The following is a 19,908-nucleotide window of genomic DNA, read 5'->3' on the forward strand; positions in this document are numbered from 1 at the left end:
TTTTGTTGATGCGTTACTGTGAAATTCTGGTTCTATTTTTCAGCATATTTATAAATTTTGGTATACTTTATATATTATTGAGATTAAGCGATAAGGTACGCACGTTTTTTAGCTTGCTAGTTCAATTTTTACTAATTCAAATGTTTTCGATTTATTGCTTACGTCATTTGTTTTTCACTCGCAGCAAGCGCCTGAGCTTCGTGAGTTCTTCCCTGACCAAGGAGACAGCTCAGGACTCCCCACCATCGCTGAGCATGCAGGTGATCATCTTAAACATTGTAAAAGATATATTTTTCTTTTTTTTTTACATGTTATATTCCTTTTCATTTCGTGTTGAGTTTTTCAGCTGGTGCGTAGTGATACTGTGTCTTTTTTGAACCTCTTAAAACACGTTGACTCTGATTGTTTCATCTTGTACTATTACTTCATTTTTTGTACTGTTTTTAAACAGGGTTGCCAGACGGTCATTTATACCGGAAAAATTCCGTGATTTAGTTTTTCTCAATTGCGTTGGCCGGCTAAAATTTATGATAGGGGTACTTCCTAATTAAATTTTAAATACTGCAAAGAGGAAGTAAATGGAATTTATATAGCGGAACCTACAAATAAACTGGTATATATATTGAGTTATCGGCCTTTTTTGTTCTCGGATTTGGCCGATTTTAGGCAACCTGAATTATGTACCACTACGTCCTGGAGAAATACATTTAGACGGCGCGGGTGCCACGCTCAGTGACGGCGACGAGGAAGACGAGTCTCAACGAACACAGGTAGAGATTTTTAGCCCTAAACTACAAGAGATATCCTATCAAAAATAGTTGAATAGTTTAGAAATTTGTCCGCCAATCATTGACGGTTTTCGAGTAAGCCCCTCAACTAGAGACGAACAATCGGCCGCTACTTGTGCTTAGGCCACCACGTGTACTTGTCTGCTACTTGTCCTTTGGCTGCCACTTGTACTTAGGCCACCACATGTACTTGTCCGCTACTTGTCCTTTGGCCGCCACTTGTACTTAGGCCACTACGTGTACATGGCCGCTACTTGTCCTTTGACTGCCACTTGTACTTAGGCCACCACATGTCCTTGTCCACTACTTGTCCTTTGGCTGCCACTTGTACTTAGGCCACCACGTGTACTTGGTAGCTACATGTACTTAGGCATAGATACTTTACGCTTTCAGTAAGTGATGATACGGTGAACAAACTTGACTACCCGTATCGTCTCAGCGAAGGCGATGACAAACAAATGAAAACATCTGCTTTTAATCGTGATGTGAATTTCATATCGGACACTTCTATTTATGTTAGATAACGAATAGAAATTACTGCGCAAAATATTTAACATAATTATTTTTGGTGTTTTATTAGTATTTTTTTCTGTCACAGATGATTCGACTCAGGAGGATACTCAGCCTGGAACTGTAAGTGTTCGGGATTATCATTATCTTGATTTATTTGAATCTTTTTATGAAGTGTCTTGAGTTTTCCATGGAATAATCTGGAACATGGATCATGCGTCTGGCACAGGGCCTCGTATAACTGCTAGAAGGCGTCTTCGAAAACCATGTAACCCTTGAAGTTAATCATAGAAATGTTCCAAAAGTTGCCTAGAGGAACGGGATAATTGAAATCTAAATAGAACTTGCGTAACATCGAAACAAATGAAGTCTTGAAGGAGCATTTTTCGTTTCTTACTTTGTTGTAAAGATGAAGCTGATTTCTGCAGGATTCCGCTGCACCCGCCATGACTTTACAGCCGCTGCAGTGCCAGGAAAATGACGAGTTTTTGTCTGAGTTTGACCGCATGATGAGCGACGCGTTCGTCGAGCATTCGAGGGACGTGAGACCGAACCCCACACCGATGTCCCTACCCCTGCCCACGCGCATCACTCACAAGAAAAACTACGGTAAGCCAAATTTCGGCTACTACGCGTTACGTCTTTCAACCCTTGGTGTTGAATAAGAGTTTGGTTGAGCAACTCAAAACAAAAATTCGGAGTTGATCAGAAGATAAACTAGTGATAGCCAACTTTCATTTATATCACGTACCGTCTGTCAACACTTACTGTTGAATAACAACTGGGTTGAGCAACTCAGAACAAAAATTCAGAGTTGATCAGAACAAAAACTAGTGTTGGCCAACGTTCATCTACAACCCTTGCTCTGACTCGTACCGTTAGTCAAATTCTACCGTCAAAAAACCGTATGGCAGATCAACTCTTATGTTCTGCAATAACTGCAGTGCCAAAATTGTATGGTAATTATGTAACCAATATAAATACCTGGGTTTTACATAACTACACCACCTTGATTAAAAACTGGAGGCACGTGTAATTTTGTCTGGAGGTGAGAAAGAAACTACTTTACTTTCTTTCAGATCAACTTCTTCACGAATCCAAGATGGACACGAACACAGATGAGAACACCTCGGAAAACGAACGTGGGAACAAGACCGTGAAGTTCATCTTGATGTCTCGCAGCAACAAGCAACAAATGACGACCATCGCCATCCCCGAGGACAGCGTCATTGTGGCCAAAATGAGGAGTCGAGAGAAGGCCGAGGCCGAAGAGCGCAGGAACGTGAAGCGCGTCACGCTCGAGATGACGGAACGGCAAGTCGAGGAGGAGGCCGCGCAGGAGCTGCTCATGCAGCAGGTTTGTCGGGCGTTATAGATTTTAGGCACATGAGGATACATTGAATTTAGTGCTATTGGTGGAGCAGTATGACAAGTTTGTGGTCATAAACTTGAGTATTTTGATATTGGCCCCTATTGTTTCGAGCGTTGTTATCGATAGAAGAAGATCAATTATGATTATCCAACGTTATTACTAACGCATTCTCATGATATACATTGCAGCGCAACGCTCCCCTCAACCCTCACCGCGAGCGTCGAGTGAAATACCAACATCCGAAGGGCGCCCCTGACGCGGACCTTATCTTCGGGAGCGGCAAGCACCGTAGCGGAGCTAGCGGTTCCTGATGACAAGTCCACGCCAGACCCAACAGCTCCTGATCTCCGGGCAGCAGATGTTCGATCATCATGTGTTCGTAAGCATCTGATGTTCGATCATCAGGTGTTCGTCAATAACAGATGTTCGCGAGTCCTCAATTGAGCTTGTGAGAACGCCGATGAAGAAAGGTCTCTGCTTATCAAATCAACTAGCAAGTGCACAGGACGAATCCGCAAAAAAAAAGATGCAATGCAACTTGTGGCTTTCTAGGCGTCTATATTTTACGTGATGTATAAATCACGCATTTTGACGGATCTCTAAATGGGGCATAACGCAATTGTGTTCAATCATGAAGTTGTTTGTATCGGAGACTTGATTTCATTTGCTATCGACAATGTGATTCTTTTTTCTGTTGCACCTGTTGAAGGCACATTAATTGCCCGTTTATTGTGAAATAAAAAAAAAATATAAATGATTCTAATTTAGTTGACCATGCGATTATTGGGGTATAATGATTTGGGCATTACATTTATATGATCACGTAACCAGTAAAATGGAAACTTATTGGTTAGATACATATGTGTAAAAGCGGATATTATTCAAGAAAGCAAACCTTGGTGATTTCTTTTCTGAACATAGATTGTGTAAAGAATTCTAAAACTGGATTCTCATTAAATTGCGCATCTGAATCTGAAAATGATACACTGTCTATTTATTGCCCTTGCATACATTATTAAACAAAAGATTAAGCAGACTAGTACGACATGTAGCTGTGGTATATTAGGTAAATGAAATCATGAGGATCATATTAATTTCCCTTAAGTTGACAATTTTAGTAAGTATATTGTCATCAGAAGCGAGATGTTTATAAAGTACTTCAGCCATAAATGTACTGGCGGTAGCTTTCGTTACCAGTTAAAATAGAAGTATGTTCTGTATTCGTATCCAAAGACTTGACCTTTTATTTACTGACGGCAAATTTTGTAACCAGACCTTTGGGTACGAATAGCATTGAGGCACAAAGGTTTGACCGGATAAAGTAGCAGCCAAAATTAAAAACATCAGCAAGATCGAGCTCCTGAACACTACAATCCATTGTGACTTCGAATTCAAACTGTAACAACAGTCCATTGTTAAGTGGTCCGGTCGCACAACAAATAATATTAAAACGATTCATTACGCATGCAACATTTGTACTTCGCGCGATTGAGATCACGGCTGGAATAATATTACTTTACGTAACAATGAAGACAGCACATCGTTAATATTCACCTCAACGAAAAAATCAACTCTTCCTATGAGTGCTTCCATCGTCACAGATAAATGTGTTCCATTGCCGGATCCTACAAGCAGTTGCGTAGAAAAATACGAAACTGGACTAAACCATTTACGAAGTATTAAAAAAAATTCTTACGTGACTAACTTGTTAAAATAACTCATTATGAAAGTTGTTACGGTAGGCACTTGGTAGGTCCGCTTGAGTATTTTTATCAATCGATGTGCATTTCTGCCTGAGGTGCATAAATGGACGAGCTGCTTTGCGTCATCGAAGCACCGCTCCGATGCTCGCATCGCGCCTCATCTCGTGACTGCAGAACAAACACTCGGTATTAATACTTTCAAGCAGGTGCTAGTTGTATTTAACGGTATGATCTTAATTTATTACCTTCTCAGTTAATAGCTAAAGTTTGGACACTAACCACAGTTGGAAATCAACAATTAAAGAAAAGTAATTGCAGTTGTATCTTTGAAAGCCGTGCAACAATACGTAACTTAATAAATTCAAGTAAAATTTTCCTTAAATCAAAAGCATTACTGAGAATAATGCATTTTAATTACAGAAAAGAAAAGAAAACCCACAAAAATAAACTGGTGTAAAAATAGACGAGTAATATAAGTCGTGTTTGTACATTGTTTTCCTTCTCATAACAAATTTTCTATTAGTGTTGCATGTTTGAACTTCATTTATTATTTGTCCAAACGTAATGTGGTTGAGTGGTAAAGTCGCGGATTCAGGCTGCTAAGATTTCGAATATCAGTTATTCTGCGATAGTGAATGTAGCGACGGTTACTAACTGGCCGTACAATTTCTTGAGTCATAAAGTGAACGATGAAAAATAACGCATATTCGACGAACCTGGTCTTGTGCAGTTTTGTTCTTGTGCTGGCGGAAGAAATCCACGATGAGGATACGGAAGAACAGAATTATATTCATCAACACAATGATTGCCATAGCTGCACAAGGAAAAAAGAGTTGCAAAATCAAGATTAATAAACAGGGAATTATTCATCATGCTGTATCAAAGTTCATGTTTTCTCATGACACTGGCCGGAACAATGCTCTGTACACCTCGATTTACACTTCAAAATGACACTTTTTCAAGACTATAATAATATATAATCGTGTTCTCAGCGTTAAACATGTAAATCGGGCCCGCAACTCAGTGCTCCAATCTTGCTATACTCTACCACCCCGCCACCTTGACTATTTGACCAAGAACTGTTACAGGAAACTGGGATCGAACCACCAACTCACTACCCCAATCCTTGTACTCTGAACTGTAACCACTGGGCCAATAACCAATAATTATCACAATGGCCACTCCAATTCTTTGAGCTTTACAATTTTAAAATCCTCCAGACCATCCAGAACAATTGAAAGCATCTCACCAATAGAGCCGAGAGTGTAGACAGCCAGCGGGACCATGTCGCTATGCAGCACAAGCCACCTCGTCATCCAACCGAGCACAGCAATGCGGAACACAAGGAAGGTGGCGACGTTGAAGAGAGCGGTGAGTCTGTACTGTGAGCTACACCTGCTCATGCCCTCCACTACGAGTAGCTGGCGGTAGTGAAGGAAGATGCTGTTCACCTCAACCAAGAGTGCGACTATTGCGTACCTGTTCACAAGGGGAGAGATAAACCTTTATAGAAAAGTGATCGAGGAGTATCTGGTAGAGGGCAAAGAGATTAGTTATACATTTTTTTCAGGCCATTGATTACTTCATATGTATAGCAAGCGATCGAGGAGTGTCTGGTAGAAGGTAGAGAAATAAAGTATATAACAATAGATCGAGAAGTGTCTGGTATAGGGCCACGAGATTAGTTATATAACAAGCGCTCGAGGAGTGTCTAGTAGAAGGTAAAGAGATAAATTATATAACAAGTGATCGAGGAGTGTCTGGTATAGGGCCACGAAATATTTTATATAGCAAATGATAGTGGAGGAATTAACGACATTTTGAATTGAAAACCTGGTCCTATCAAATACTAAATGGTGTACAATTTACATCTTAAAATCAGCGAAAAATTTGTGCACCTAAACGCTACACTTCTCTCTCCATTTAGAATCATTCATTTCTGTATAGCTATCCAAGTAAAAGGCTGTTACTGATGTGATACCTAACGAAATTTTGGATTTAGAAGATCTCACCATGCATCTCATTTCTCATGCCATTACTTTAGAGTTGAGTGGAAAACATCTTAATTTTTCGATTTAATTTTCGAATTCCTTTTATACGAATACGTACATCGCCAATGACCTTCGTTTCTAAAGTCCTGGTAACGGGAGTTACCATCAGTAGCCAAAAAGTATATAAAACCACGGAAGTCTACGGATAAATAAACCATCTTCAATGCTTTTAGCATCGCAAGGCTTAAAATCTTGAGTTACCGTCAGTAGACAATGGCTGAACCCCTTGTTTACGGATATATTAATCATCCTTACTATTGTTCCTAACTTGAGGCCTGGAAACGATAATTGGGATCATTAGGTAAAATATTAAACATGTGCCAGGAACACCATCTCACCCCACATTGCGTTTTGTGATGACAATGGCTTAAGCCCTTGTTTACGGATATATTAATCATCATTCTTATTGTTCATACCTAAAGGCCTGGAAACGATAATTGAGATCATTAGATAAAATATTAAATACGTGCCAGCTAGGAACACCATCTCACCCCACATAGCTTTCTGTTATGACAATGGCTTAAGCCTTTGTTTACGGATATATTAATCATCATTACTGTTCCTACATAAAGGCCTAGAAACGATAATTGAGATCATTAGATAAAATATTAAACTTGTGCCAGGAACACCATCTCACCCCACATAGCTTTCTGNCGAGTTGTTACTCTCGAGAAACTGGAGCTTTGGTCGAGGCAAACCCGTAACACCTTCAGCATTTTTTAACGTGTAACGAACTAAGTACCACCTAACATTTTAAGATATAAAAATCTCAGTAATGTTGTAACATGTATAACAGCGTAATAAGTATTGCAAAACGCAACTGCTTAAGTAAATAAAATAGTCATTAGACAATGAAAAGAATCTCAACACGCACTCTTCGACACGAAAATCTCAACACTCGTCAAAATTCTATATGCCTGATGTGCAAATATCATAAGGCTGTCACACTGCAATTATTGATCTCATAATTGTTTGAATGTGTTAAGAATTTTGAGCAGTTCATAGTCGAATTACGTTCTAAGTTTAGAGCAGGGCAAACCATATTGGAATATCACTCGAACACAATTACGCGAATGAACAAAAATAAAAATTAGTGATACACGGCACTGTTCTCAATAAACGCACGCTATTCTGACTCACCTACGGAAAACGACACCAGCCCCAGACCGCCTTTTGTGTGGCTGCTGATGAGGTCCTCCGCCATGGCAGGATGCTCGTAGAAACTGAAAATTGTAACTTGAAATAGTTACTGTGACAAAACTGCTGCTCTTGTTAAAAAGTCATGATGAAAATGTAGCTTGATGCCTTCATGCGCAACCTCAAGCTATGGCCGATTGTAAATTTTAATATTTCTTCTACTCTAACGTTGTTCAGTATCTATAAAATCCAATTAAAGCTAAAAATATTGAACATTAAATACGGTGAAAGAAATGATGACGTAATGGATCAAAATAGCTTGATGCCTTCATGCGCAACCTCAAGCTATGGCCGATTGTAAATTTTAATATTTGTTCTAGGTACTCTAACGTTGTTCAGTATCTATAAAATCCAATTAAAGCTAAAAATATTGAACATTAAATACGGTGAAAGAAATGATGACGTAATGGATCAAAACTGGAGCTTTAAATGCCTATGTCGAAAATGAGCAGATTATAATATGAGAAAGCCGATTAAAATTTCCTGTAGAAACATCCAGTGTTTTGGAAACGATTTAGAGTTCAAGACGTAAAATTAATATGCAGAAAAACAACAATTACAACAACAATTATATTTACAAAACGAAAAATCAATCCCGAAATTACTGTAAATTCTCGATTACTTCTAAATTAATGCACAAAAATTACACAGAAAATATGTGCAAGAGAAAAGAAATAGCGCGGTGGCTTAAACCAGGTGTATAGCCACGCAAATGGAAGGCACCTCTGTCGATAAGATCAAGTCGAAATAAGAGAGCGGCAGAAGGGCGGGGGCCTAGGATCAATATTGCTCTTACGTTCAGCTCTGAGCTGGTGACGTTCATGCGATCAAACAACTTTAAAGTTTCTAAATGCGTAAAAGAGATATTTCAAGGCAGCTGTTCGAGATTCATCATTGTTAAGTGAATTAATGTGAACTACGCAAGAAGTACCTGCCGTTAGAACACTCGTAATTAATCTGTAGCTTGAAAAGGAAATAAAATTCATACAGGAACAGTTTATCAATGTGGTCAGCTATTTAACCGAAAATAATTCTAGCAACGAAGTCACTCTCATTTATAGCAGCATGGGCGCGATGAAGAAGCTATATGACAACCTATACGCTGCAGTGATCCGAGTTCTCCAGGAGCGCAATATATAAGAAGAAGCAACAGGTATACCGAGCCGCGCAAGGCGGCAAGGAGAGCTGGGCAGGATAACAAAGGAATTTACCAGGAGTAAACAGTCACCACCAAGAAGGAACAAAGCTGATTGTTAATTAATTGACATCGTTACTTTAATAGGATAGTAATTTAATCTTAGATCGAGGAGCTCCGCTTGTCTTTCATCGCATCTTAGAACAAAACAGATCGATGATGCTTCAATCTATCAAAGGTAATAAAGACGTACTTAGAAGACCAAAGTATAAACCTATATAAATATAATAGATCATATAGGAACTTTAATGTACAGGTTTGCAATTTTGCATTTGTTTCGATGTTATAAGAAGCAACTCTGCAGGAAATTCATACAAAATCACAAAACTTGAGCAAATAAACAATAAAAATTGAAGACCTTGAACACAAATGGACTAGCAATACAACTTACGCTGTACAATACTGATAGTTCTCGAAATTCGATGCACGTTCTAACATACATTTAGAGTTGAATTTGATTTGATTCAATTCGTGATTAGCTCGTTGCAGTTCTTTGAGAAAGCCAATAGAAGCGTCAGGTTAACCTTTTGCCCTTTTTCTCATTTGCGATTGTCATGCGTAGAGTGAATGGAAAATTGAAGCAGTCAATGGATTTTCTGTTACATGTTAACACTGGATTAACCTGCCAGTACATATCATCAGTATATAGACAGATAGTACATGTTGTTGCAGCCAACTGTATAGAGGATATACCAGCGCGCTTTCGTAATACCTATAGCGTGTATTCTTCGCCCCTCATTGAGTTTGCCGGCACCATGCCGCCCGTCGTGAACTGACAGTGAGTAATTTACGACGTCTCTTTCCCCTCATACCTTCCACAACGTCTCCATTTGAGCAGCTAGTATGCGGGATTTTCGCTCCGCGTATCAGCAGGCTCGATCATAACTATTTTTTGAGAAATAATATTTACAACAAGGAGGCTGATCAAGGAATGCCGAGTATACCATTCAATGGAGAATAAAAAATACAACCCGTTTACATCTCGTAAAAAACTATAAAAGTCGCAGACTTGATGAACAATAATATTCAAAGTTTCTTGAAATTTCCTCTCATTAAAACTCTTTTAATATAAAGTTTACATATTTTTGTTCCTGTCCACCGTTTATAAATAAATAGCTGGGTAAGAATGGAAAAATCCATATCGCCATCTCATTTACGAGTGGAGTAAAGTCTATTCTAATTTGTGAAGAAACGCAGGGAAGAGCCGAGCCTGTTCGAAGCCTCGCGGTTCTCAATCAGGGCCTTAAGTAACATTTTTTATCTCGAGCAACGGCGGGCAAAGTTGCTAAACAAGAAATAATCGTCAGTTCCGGAACACTGTATTCTTCAGAAAACTGAGAATAATATAATAGTAACTGAATGTGCACGAAGAAATGAAAATTCACGGATAAATGAGTAAAAAGTTGCGCCTATTCATACAGTGTGCGTCACGTATATATACCTATATAAAAATTAGAAAATGCTAGACAAAATATGGTAATTGCTATATGCAAAAACACATGCAAAAATAAACACACGTGCATATACAGTAATAGGCGGTGGCGGGAGGCCATAATCAAAATGTCAAATATGGGGATAGTTTTTCTTCGCATTCTGACGACATATGACGTCATTGCAATGAATACACTGTGGTGGGTATACCATACCGCATTCGAACACTCAATTTTACTCATGCGTATATCAATTGATTGATCTTAAGCGAAATTGTTTAAGTTTCAGACCACTTCACACCACAGACGTCGCATCAGATTCCTTTATATATTATAATGTTTTTAATTTACTTCCCTTATATGTTAGAGCATTTAGCATCATGACTTGCAATTGACGGCATGTGAACGTTTCTGTTAGCGGTACCGTCTACCCCCACCGACTGGTTTCCAATTTTCCAGCGATTGCATGTTCCGTAAATGGCGTGAGCAAATAGGAACTCGTAAAAATATACGTCAGCGTACAGCACTACAGCTAAACGAAATTTTGTTCAAATCTCACTAGAAAGTAATTGATACGGTACTCGTTAACTTAACAGGACAGCTTTGTGGAAAATAAATAATGCACCGTCACCTGCCTAATTGCCTGAAAGGATTTAAATGAACCATTTGAATAATTACAATATAAAGATATAGAATCAGGGCATAACATTGCAGTGCCTACCTATTTAAGAGAGATAGAATGTGTAGGTAGCAACATTGATAAGTCGGTCAAGGCCTCAGATATATTAATTAGGTACATCAGACATATAGAGACGCTGCTTCAGATAGGTATATATATAACATTAGTTGAATATTTATATGCGTTCTGTGTATTATATCTCTATCCAAATGGCTTATTGACAACTGTAAAATTCTAACTAGGCCTAATTAATTTTAGATGCAATCGCAAAATTATATACAATAAATATCAAATACAATCAGTGAGCTTATTGAAGGTTGAACACGAAAACTTTTCTGGTCTTATACGTTAGGACGTACGTGCGAAGATCTCAATTAATATCAAGTCATGCCTCTCTAGATGCTACCATCGATAACGATAATACGATAGCTTCCAAGGACGTGATGTTCATAAATTATAAATTAATACTTTATGTATCATCATGACATCTGTTTATTGTAAACTGTATAATCCCGGTATATAAGGTGTGAGAGAAGGACGATGTTCAGAATCTATTACGATACTTCGTGCTAACTTGAGGCTGTGTTTTGTACCGCTTTCGATGCTTCGGGCTTTCAATACAAGAATTGATGAACCTTTTTTTGATACTTTGTAAACTTAGTGTAATAATGTCCCTTTTGTGAATGGCACTTTACTTTATCTTTAGGGATTCTTCCAGGAAATGAAAAAACACCATAATATACACTGAACGCTGATACAAGTTGAAGCGACGCTCTAATGGACAATAGACTCGAATTTTAACGCATGTCAGTACACCGCCTTATACCAATTACAAGGTGCGGTGGTATGAAGGTAAGAAACCGCAATACACATCATAAAAACGTAGAGATAACACCCCGATGTATAGATACTAGGTTTATCTCTGTGGCTACAGGCGGTAAATTCTGGTACCAGGCTATTAGAAAAGAATATCGTTTAGGACAGTTACTGTGACCGAAGAAAATAGATTATATTTTTCTGGACTAACCGCACGCATCGTTATAAGACTTTTTGTTACGGATATCTTTGACAAAAGCCATATCCGTAGACCAAACGTTATACCTTTGTGTACTAACGGTAACTCTCGATACCAGGTCTTTAGATACAGATAGCATTAACGAAGATTAATGTATCTGCAGGCAAAGTATCAACGTTACAGGCTCGAGCTGTACTGGATCAATGAATGGCAGCTACGTGATATAATCAGGCTCGTGAAAATCACTGAGAACGCAGTCGGATGTGATGTGTAGGCCACAAGGTCGATGTGGGGGCGAATGCATGACAAAGACAGCATAAGAGACTTTCGCGCTCCACGTGCGTGGCAAGCTTTGTTGAGCGCAAGTGGTTCAGGGCAAATTAAAAATGTTGAGCGCAAGTGGTTCAGGGCAAATTAAAAATGTTGAGCGCAAGTGGTTCAGGGCAAATTAAAAATGAAGAGATGCAGCACGGAGCACTTCCTAACACCACAAGCGTGACACGCTTGTTGTCATGCTTATGAGATACTGGATGAATTGAAATATTTTGAAATTATATACATTATTGCCTGTTATAACTATCAGATACTAAATTGATTAGTCCTATCTAATAGATAAATTTTAAAATATTGCCAGTAAAGGTAATGAAGTTTAACTTTACCTTTTTTCAATAAAAAATAAAAACATTACACATATAATTTTTTTTAAATAGGAAAATAATTCTATATGATTAAAAGATTTTATGAAATACGGTACTAAGAGTATTACGCAAGAGCTTGTTGATGGGTAAACGGCTGAGACATTCCTGGCTCAGCATGACCGCTTATCGGTACTAGAAACTAGAGTACCTCAGACCGCTGGCCCTCAAGTCAGCTGAGTGCCTCTAATAAATGACCCGACGGCAGAAGACAACAATAACTTATTACGTAACTGCCTGCAGCTGTGGTCAAACACTAAAATTCTTCGAGTGCTATTCACAATTATTTACGTCTTTACATTTGGACTTATTGTATTTAAACTTTCGTTTGAAATGCAGCACCAAATGCGAGCAATGCGAGCCACATGTAAAATTTAAGTGAACAAAAAAAACGAATTGTGATGATACAAGCTCCTCCACTTTCATCTTAACTTCGTTTGAATCGCAATCAACCTCATTGTTCATAACTAATTTACACTTCAAGTAACCAACTGACAGCAGAATAGATAGTTCATAAAAAACGGTTCTTAAAAATGGAGTAATCTATAACTATTCGGCTTGAATAAATGGGGCTATTTTAATTAGGTCATACAATTAAAAGAAATACTAAATTTGTGGAAGAGACAGCACGCATACTACGGTAGGTACTATGTTAAATTTGGGTGACAAAGTAAAAAAAGCTTGTGACGGAATGCCAGGCTCGGCACTCACATCTGGCACTGAGGAAGAGAGTAGAGGCGTGGGCACGGCTGAGAGAGAGAAGTGAGAGAGCAGACGCGAATGCAGAGCGCGTGGCCGGAAATTACGCTCGTACTCTACCATCAAATTCAATTAACGGAATATGAAACAACAAAGGGGAATAAATCGAAAGGCTCATGGACGGACGTAAAGAACACAGGGGCAATGTATATAGCCGGCTCGCTGAACACATAAGGAACAATCGGAGACAGAAATGTTACGTAACACCGCGCCCTGAGCTTACGTAACGATGTAACACAATCTCTAGAGTTCATTGTACATCGTTTTCAACGATGACAGTACTTCTTAGTGATCAAGTTATGGAGAACCCGAGCTCAAGTTTACTTGGTGATTTTTGTGGAAACATACGTAGGTTCTATATTCTATACATTCGGACATCTTGTAATGTTATTGATTACTGAAATTATTAATTCCACGCTCTCTAATTCAAGAACTACATATGTAAAATAAAAATAAAATATTCAACCGAATAAATTAGTTGTCTAGGCAAATGAAGCGTATTGAGGGTAGGAAGGTTTTAATTTGACGGCATATATATAATTTGCTGGGTATAAATCTCCAGAACAATACAGCAGCACCACGAACCAGAAAACTTATTATTTGAAGGTAAGCCAATCGCATATTATAGGGTCAATAAAACTACAAAACAATAAAGCAGAGACACGTGGAGGAAAAACCTTTAATTTCAAAGCACACAATTCACTTATGTAGGCTTTCTGAATGAAAAGGAAGAAGCAATGGCAGCGCCGGACGCTGTGCAGAACAGCGATGCGTGGTCACGGCTGCCACGGTCGATGCGCAGAGCGGCGAGATGACGGAGTGAAACTTAGGAATGTACTTAGTAAACCCTAAGTGAATGAACTTAGTGAACCCTAAGTGAATGAACTTAGTGAACCCTAAGTGAATGAACTTAGTGAACCCTAAGTGAATGAACTTGGGACGTCACGGGAGGGCGGTGACGCGAGAACAATAAACCTTGCCCGTTACACCTCGAATCTTTCGGCATATCACACAGCGGCCGTTAGAATTGGAAATCAATCGTTAGTATCATCCTTTCATCTACGGATACATTCAACGTTGTCAATGTTATTGGCCTGGTTACCGAAGTTACCGTCAGGAGACGAAGGGTTAAACTTGAGCCGCGTTTTAGATGCAGTAAGACTTGCCAATATTATTATAACATAAGCACGTAACATAAGTTGAACATAGATTACCTACGCCACAAGCTGACGCTGAACCTGAATTGTCTACGCCACAAATAACAAAATGAAAGACATTGGACGGTGCGTCACAACAATATCTTGAGTCAGATCGTAATTATTTATTTGCCACATACCTACTAATGAACCGAGCGCTATTTAATACCAGCAATGAATACGCTGCAGAATATGACCTTCAAAAGAACCTAGCGGCAGATCTGGTTCACTGCATTAGTCTGCAATAAAGCAATGAAAAAATATGTTTCGTGACGGCAGAAGACTGATAACAAGCGATATCTACGCATCATAAAACTAGGGCAACCAATGTCAATAATCTAGCTCAAAAGAGTGAGTACCAAATGAATTGAATTGGGCAACTGTATCCTGATAAAAATTTCCGAGCTGCATTGTACAGCGTGAATGCGATACAGAACGATAATCTTGTCATCAAATAGACAGCATTGACATCAAATGAGCCATTATTTACATGGGCACATTGTCTACCGATTCCTGAACGGCAGATGACACGGGATCGTTTTGATAAGAAATTATCATATTTTGAGCCACTTGACAACACGTTTGTACCTATGCAATCGAACGTACGTGAGTCTGGAATTATTGTCTAATTAAGGTAATCACAAATTAATTAATTACACCAATATTAAGGACATGTCATTATATAAGAAGAAATTAAATACGCAAGAACCGAGAGAAATATGAAATTCAGGAGCACAAAGCATAATTGCATAGCAAGATTTGGATGGCTAACTCAAAGAAACAAAAGGAAGTCATCACGAAATATCGTTCAAATATCTGCGGCGAAAGTATATTCACCTAATTTCGTTACCGACCCTCAGATACTGCAAACTTTTGATTCAACTAGTTTAGGGCAAAACAAATTATTGATGAAATTATCTCAATCGCATTTAAATCATCACAAGCCTACAGAATTCAGCCGCCACAAACCTACAGTGTTTTACTGCATGGCTCCTATATATAAAAAAGGATTCACATTTTCCTAGAAGGTCCAGCCAGCAGCCCTGCAAGCAAGTGATGACAAGGATTCTATCATCGATTAACAACTCGAAGTTACTTACCTACTCGATAACTGCGAATCCAATCATATTTTCTTCACTAAACCAAGTAAGGAATACTTCAAATATTCACTGGCGAAACATATGATAGTCGCACCCAGCTGGCATCAAATGGCACCTGGTCAAGGTTACCTACTGCACTATCTCAACACAACAGTGTTTGCGTACATGGATAGAGGAAATTATCGCATGGAGTAATTAATATTTAAAGTTCTTTGAGCTACTGAAGAATATGTTTTATTTACCAATCAATGTACCAATGATATTTAAACTCATGACAACATTGATGTATTATAGAGGGCAACATTTATGAATGCACTTGCAAACTTGTAAAAACAACAGCAGCAACAGCCATCATCTTATCAAACAATAGTTTGTCATAACTGTTAACAATACAGAGGACAAGCTATGGCATCAGGCAACGGAAGAGCGACAGCGCAGCTTCCCTTGACCTGGTGACAGAGCGGCGCAAGATTGTGACTACATGATACGGCGCGCAGCGTATACACTGTCTCTTATACACATCTAGATGTGTATAAGAGACAGTCTATTAGTCCTGTACTAACCCTCTATTAGTCCTGTACTCACCCTCTATTTGTCCTGTACTCACCCTCTATTAGTCCTGTACTCACCCTCTATTAGTCCTGTACTCACCCTCTATTAGTCCTGTACTCACCCTCTATTAGTCCTGTACTCACCCTCTATTAGTCCTGTACTCACCCTCTATTAGTCCTGTACTCACCCTCTATTAGTCCTGTACTCACCCTCTATTAGTCCTGTACTCACCCTCTATTAGTCCTGTACTCACCCTCTATTAGTCCTGTACTCACCCTCTATTAGTCCTGTACTCACCCTCTATTAGTCCTGTACTCACCCTCTATTAGTCCTGTACTCACCCTCTATTAGTCCTGTACTCACCCTCTATTAGTCCTGTACTCACCCTCTATTAGTCCTGTACTCACCCTCTATNACACAGCGCCTCTCACTCTGAGGACCACACAGCGCCTCTCACTCTGAGGACAAACAGCGCCTCTCACTCTGAGGACAAACAACGCCTCTCACTCTGAGGACAACACAGCGCCTCTCACTCTGAGGACCACACAGCGCCTCTCACTCTGAGGACAAACAGTGCCTCCTTCACTGAAGATGTAATCCTGTTATGACTTTACGTACAATGTTGTACATTACGTACAATGTTGTTGTACATTACGTACAATGTTGTTGTTGTACATTACGTACAACAACACCAAAGTTACAACTTGAGTGGGTAGTTGGCTATAATGCTTTTCCTGACCATATTAATTCAGTCATATTTAATTATTGATATCAAATGCATGTAATGGCAGAGAACAATGTTAAGAGCACACACTGTCTAGCACAGCTGGAGGCTGCATCGTCTATCAATGGTAATGTTAAGAGCAAAATACTGTAATTTTACTGTCAATTTTAATGTTTATACAGATGCACCTGTACTTTAAAATCAGTGTTCGTAGTTTATATCTCGTTTGTAACGGGTTACAATCGACGATTTAATTAAATTTGTGTGTATTTTGATTTTATAACGTAAAAAACGTTTTTTTATTAAGCGCATGCATAGCAAATATAATTTCTGAGAGGCACTGTAAATAATATGAATTAACAACTAGGTTACGGTATCTTGATTATTATTGTTCTCTGATTCATCACGCTGAGTGTGACTGATTCATCACGCTGAGTGTGACTGATTCATCACGCTGAGTGTGACTGATTCATCACGCTGAGTGTGACTGATTCATCAAGATGAGTGTGACTGATTCATCACGTTGAGTGTGACTGATTCATCAGGATGAGTGTGACTGATTCATCACGCTGAGTGTGACTGATTCATCAGGATGAGTGTGACTGATTCATCACGCTGAAAAGAGTCTTCAGTAATGCTGACTAAGTATTTTTTCTCAAGTGGCCCTACTTGCTTGCTAGAGATGAAGTACGCTTGAGTTGTGGTATCAACCTCTGCAAAAAGTGTACATGCATCTGAATCATCAAATTATACCGTCAATGAAATGAGCAGTCGCCAATGAGCAGTGCAAATACCTCGCCGTTAAAAACCATCTATTATATACCGCCATAATACCGGTCATAACTAGGATTTGTATGGTTCGACAATCACATGATGAATAGGAAGCTGTTTTGACAGCGCTAGCAGTTTTGTTTATAAAATATAGTTTCTATTGAAGGCTGGCGACTTAGGTGCTGTAGCAGCGCTATCGGCAGTGACCGTAGTTACCGATGAGAGATTAGTCGCCATAAAATTTTACGACCTAATTACAATGTTACGGTGTCAGATAACTAAGTCTATACGGCCTGTTATGGTCTGTACATCACACTTTTAATTTCAGCCAAAAAAATATATCTGTTGAAACCTCAGGCAGAAAATAGCAAAATACAGTTATACTCGTAGCTATAAGAAGGCAATGCAACCGATCAGCAACAGCTACTAAAAAACGTATAATCGTGGTAATAGCTACGATTTGAAAGGTTCGATAATAATTATTTGATGACTACATGGTCGTTTTATTCTTTTTAGGAGATATGGTTCTGTTTTAATTTAAAATAGATGGTTTCTATTGCAGGCCGGTGGCGTTATCGCATCGACGGTAGGTTAAGTTCTAAATTGAAGGGCAAAATATTAGTTGGCATCTTCAAACAATAAAAATGGTAAGTGTTGGGAAACACTTAAAAATTTGTGCCTTGGCCAGCCAGTGCATCAGAAAATGCATTCATGATTCGCGGATAAATACCGTATTGAGCTTGAAAAGTTTAATTATTGATTTCGCACAAGTATATAACAATATACATTAGTCTACGGCTTAAACCATAAGTCAGAAACGATCTATTAATATACATGAAAATTTATTACCTCTGAACCACCAATAAATGTAACTCCATTTTCGATCTTGAGTTAGACAATAGACCGTAGTCGTAGACGTACCCGGCAATCCGGCATAGTGACAAGACAAAGCACAGCTTTGTTAGAACTCAGATTTAAAGTTTAAACCAATTTATTATGTATGATAATGCTGGTATCCCTGAGACGTTACTGGTCTACTTATTTTACGGACTCAGAAATGAACTTGAGAAAGGTCTAAAAAAAATCTCTGCTTTGACACAAGGACTGTCGTAGGTACAATTTCAAAGTCACCAAAATTCGGTTTCGGTAACTCTTGGAACAAAGAAAATGGTTTGAAGACAGATTATACCTAACATACCTACATTAAGAAAATTACTTCACTGAGTTCACTCACCAGCATAGAGCGCCAACTCCAGTTATTATGGAATGAAGGAAAGAATTAGCAGCATTTTTCCATTTCCACGCCTGACGGGCGCAGGAAATTTGTGAAGGCTGAAGCAGACGCAACAGTTTACTCGTCATAAAAAAGAATACAGCTCCAAATGCCACACAAAAATACCGGTTAACTTCCATCTTTACAGCGTGACAACAAGTCTTTCATAACATAAACAGCTAAAATAGTAATGTCAATATTAAAATAATTGTATGTGGAATGTAAAACACAGTGCCAAAAAATTGCTAACTGTTAACACCAGTCATCCCCAATCGACGTGACGTGCGCCCGACCCCAACGATAGCTAATGCGACACTGTAGTCACTGCTCACGCGGGTCTGCGACCCGCGTGAGCATAGCTGAGCCCCGGCGGCGGATTTTCTTACACCTTGTGTGAACTTGAAGGTCTCTTCTATCTTACAGGTTTTTACTTATGCTGTGTTTACAGTTGTGTTTAATTAATAAATCTACCAAATTCAGCCGCAAGCGTTTGCTTTTCTTTTGTTTTCTTCAGTGTAATATTAATTCATTTTACCATATACGGACGTTAGATATAGTGCTAATCGTCATCAGCTTTCATGCTTACATGTATTATTATCGGAATTTGTCTTCTCTTGTAAGATTTACTGTGAAAATTCAATAGTAGTGCTCATGGTTGAATTAATTCAACCATGTTAGTGCTCGATGGTTGATATCCTAATTATGGGTGATGCGACCATTATAATAATTTATTTCATTGCCGTAGTTGTTCACGCATTCTAAATCAACATTACCATTTAAGATCTTTATTAAAAATTCTAATAGGGATTGATTCCAGTGAAGAAATGAAATCTATGAAAATTTATCGTTGAGAGATTCCATTCCTTAATTTGCACTACTTTTTCAGTATTCTTGCGCG

The 19,908-nt window shown here is 38.7% G+C and overlaps 2 protein-coding genes across 2 annotated transcripts; one reads left to right on the plus strand and one right to left on the minus strand.

The window, feature by feature from the left end:
- The first annotated feature begins 716 nt into the window (after positions 1-716).
- Positions 717-3,652, plus strand: LOC108668664 (regulator of nonsense transcripts 2-like). The gene is made up of 5 exons (XM_018155907.1): positions 717-770; positions 1,386-1,421; positions 1,727-1,907; positions 2,378-2,655; positions 2,859-3,652. The coding sequence occupies exons 3-5, from the start codon at positions 1,745-1,747 to the stop codon at positions 2,979-2,981; spliced, it is 564 nt and encodes a 187-aa protein (XP_018011396.1). The 5' UTR covers positions 717-770; positions 1,386-1,421; positions 1,727-1,744; the 3' UTR covers positions 2,982-3,652.
- On the minus strand, positions 3,421-19,331 carry LOC108668660 (TLC domain-containing protein 2). Its single transcript, XM_018155902.2, has 6 exons — positions 18,972-19,331; positions 7,565-7,647; positions 6,693-6,699; positions 5,623-5,852; positions 5,090-5,187; positions 3,421-4,541 (listed from the first exon to the last, which is right to left on the minus strand). Exons 1-6 carry the CDS (start codon positions 19,148-19,150, stop codon positions 4,443-4,445), a joined length of 696 nt encoding a protein of 231 aa, XP_018011391.1. The 5' UTR covers positions 19,151-19,331; the 3' UTR covers positions 3,421-4,442.
- Between the last annotated feature and the right edge of the window lie 577 nt (positions 19,332-19,908).

The sequence above is a fragment of the Hyalella azteca genome, unplaced genomic scaffold (assembly GCF_000764305.2).
Source record: "Hyalella azteca isolate HAZT.00-mixed unplaced genomic scaffold, Hazt_2.0.2 contig2281, whole genome shotgun sequence".
NCBI lineage: Eukaryota > Metazoa > Arthropoda > Malacostraca > Amphipoda > Hyalellidae > Hyalella > Hyalella azteca.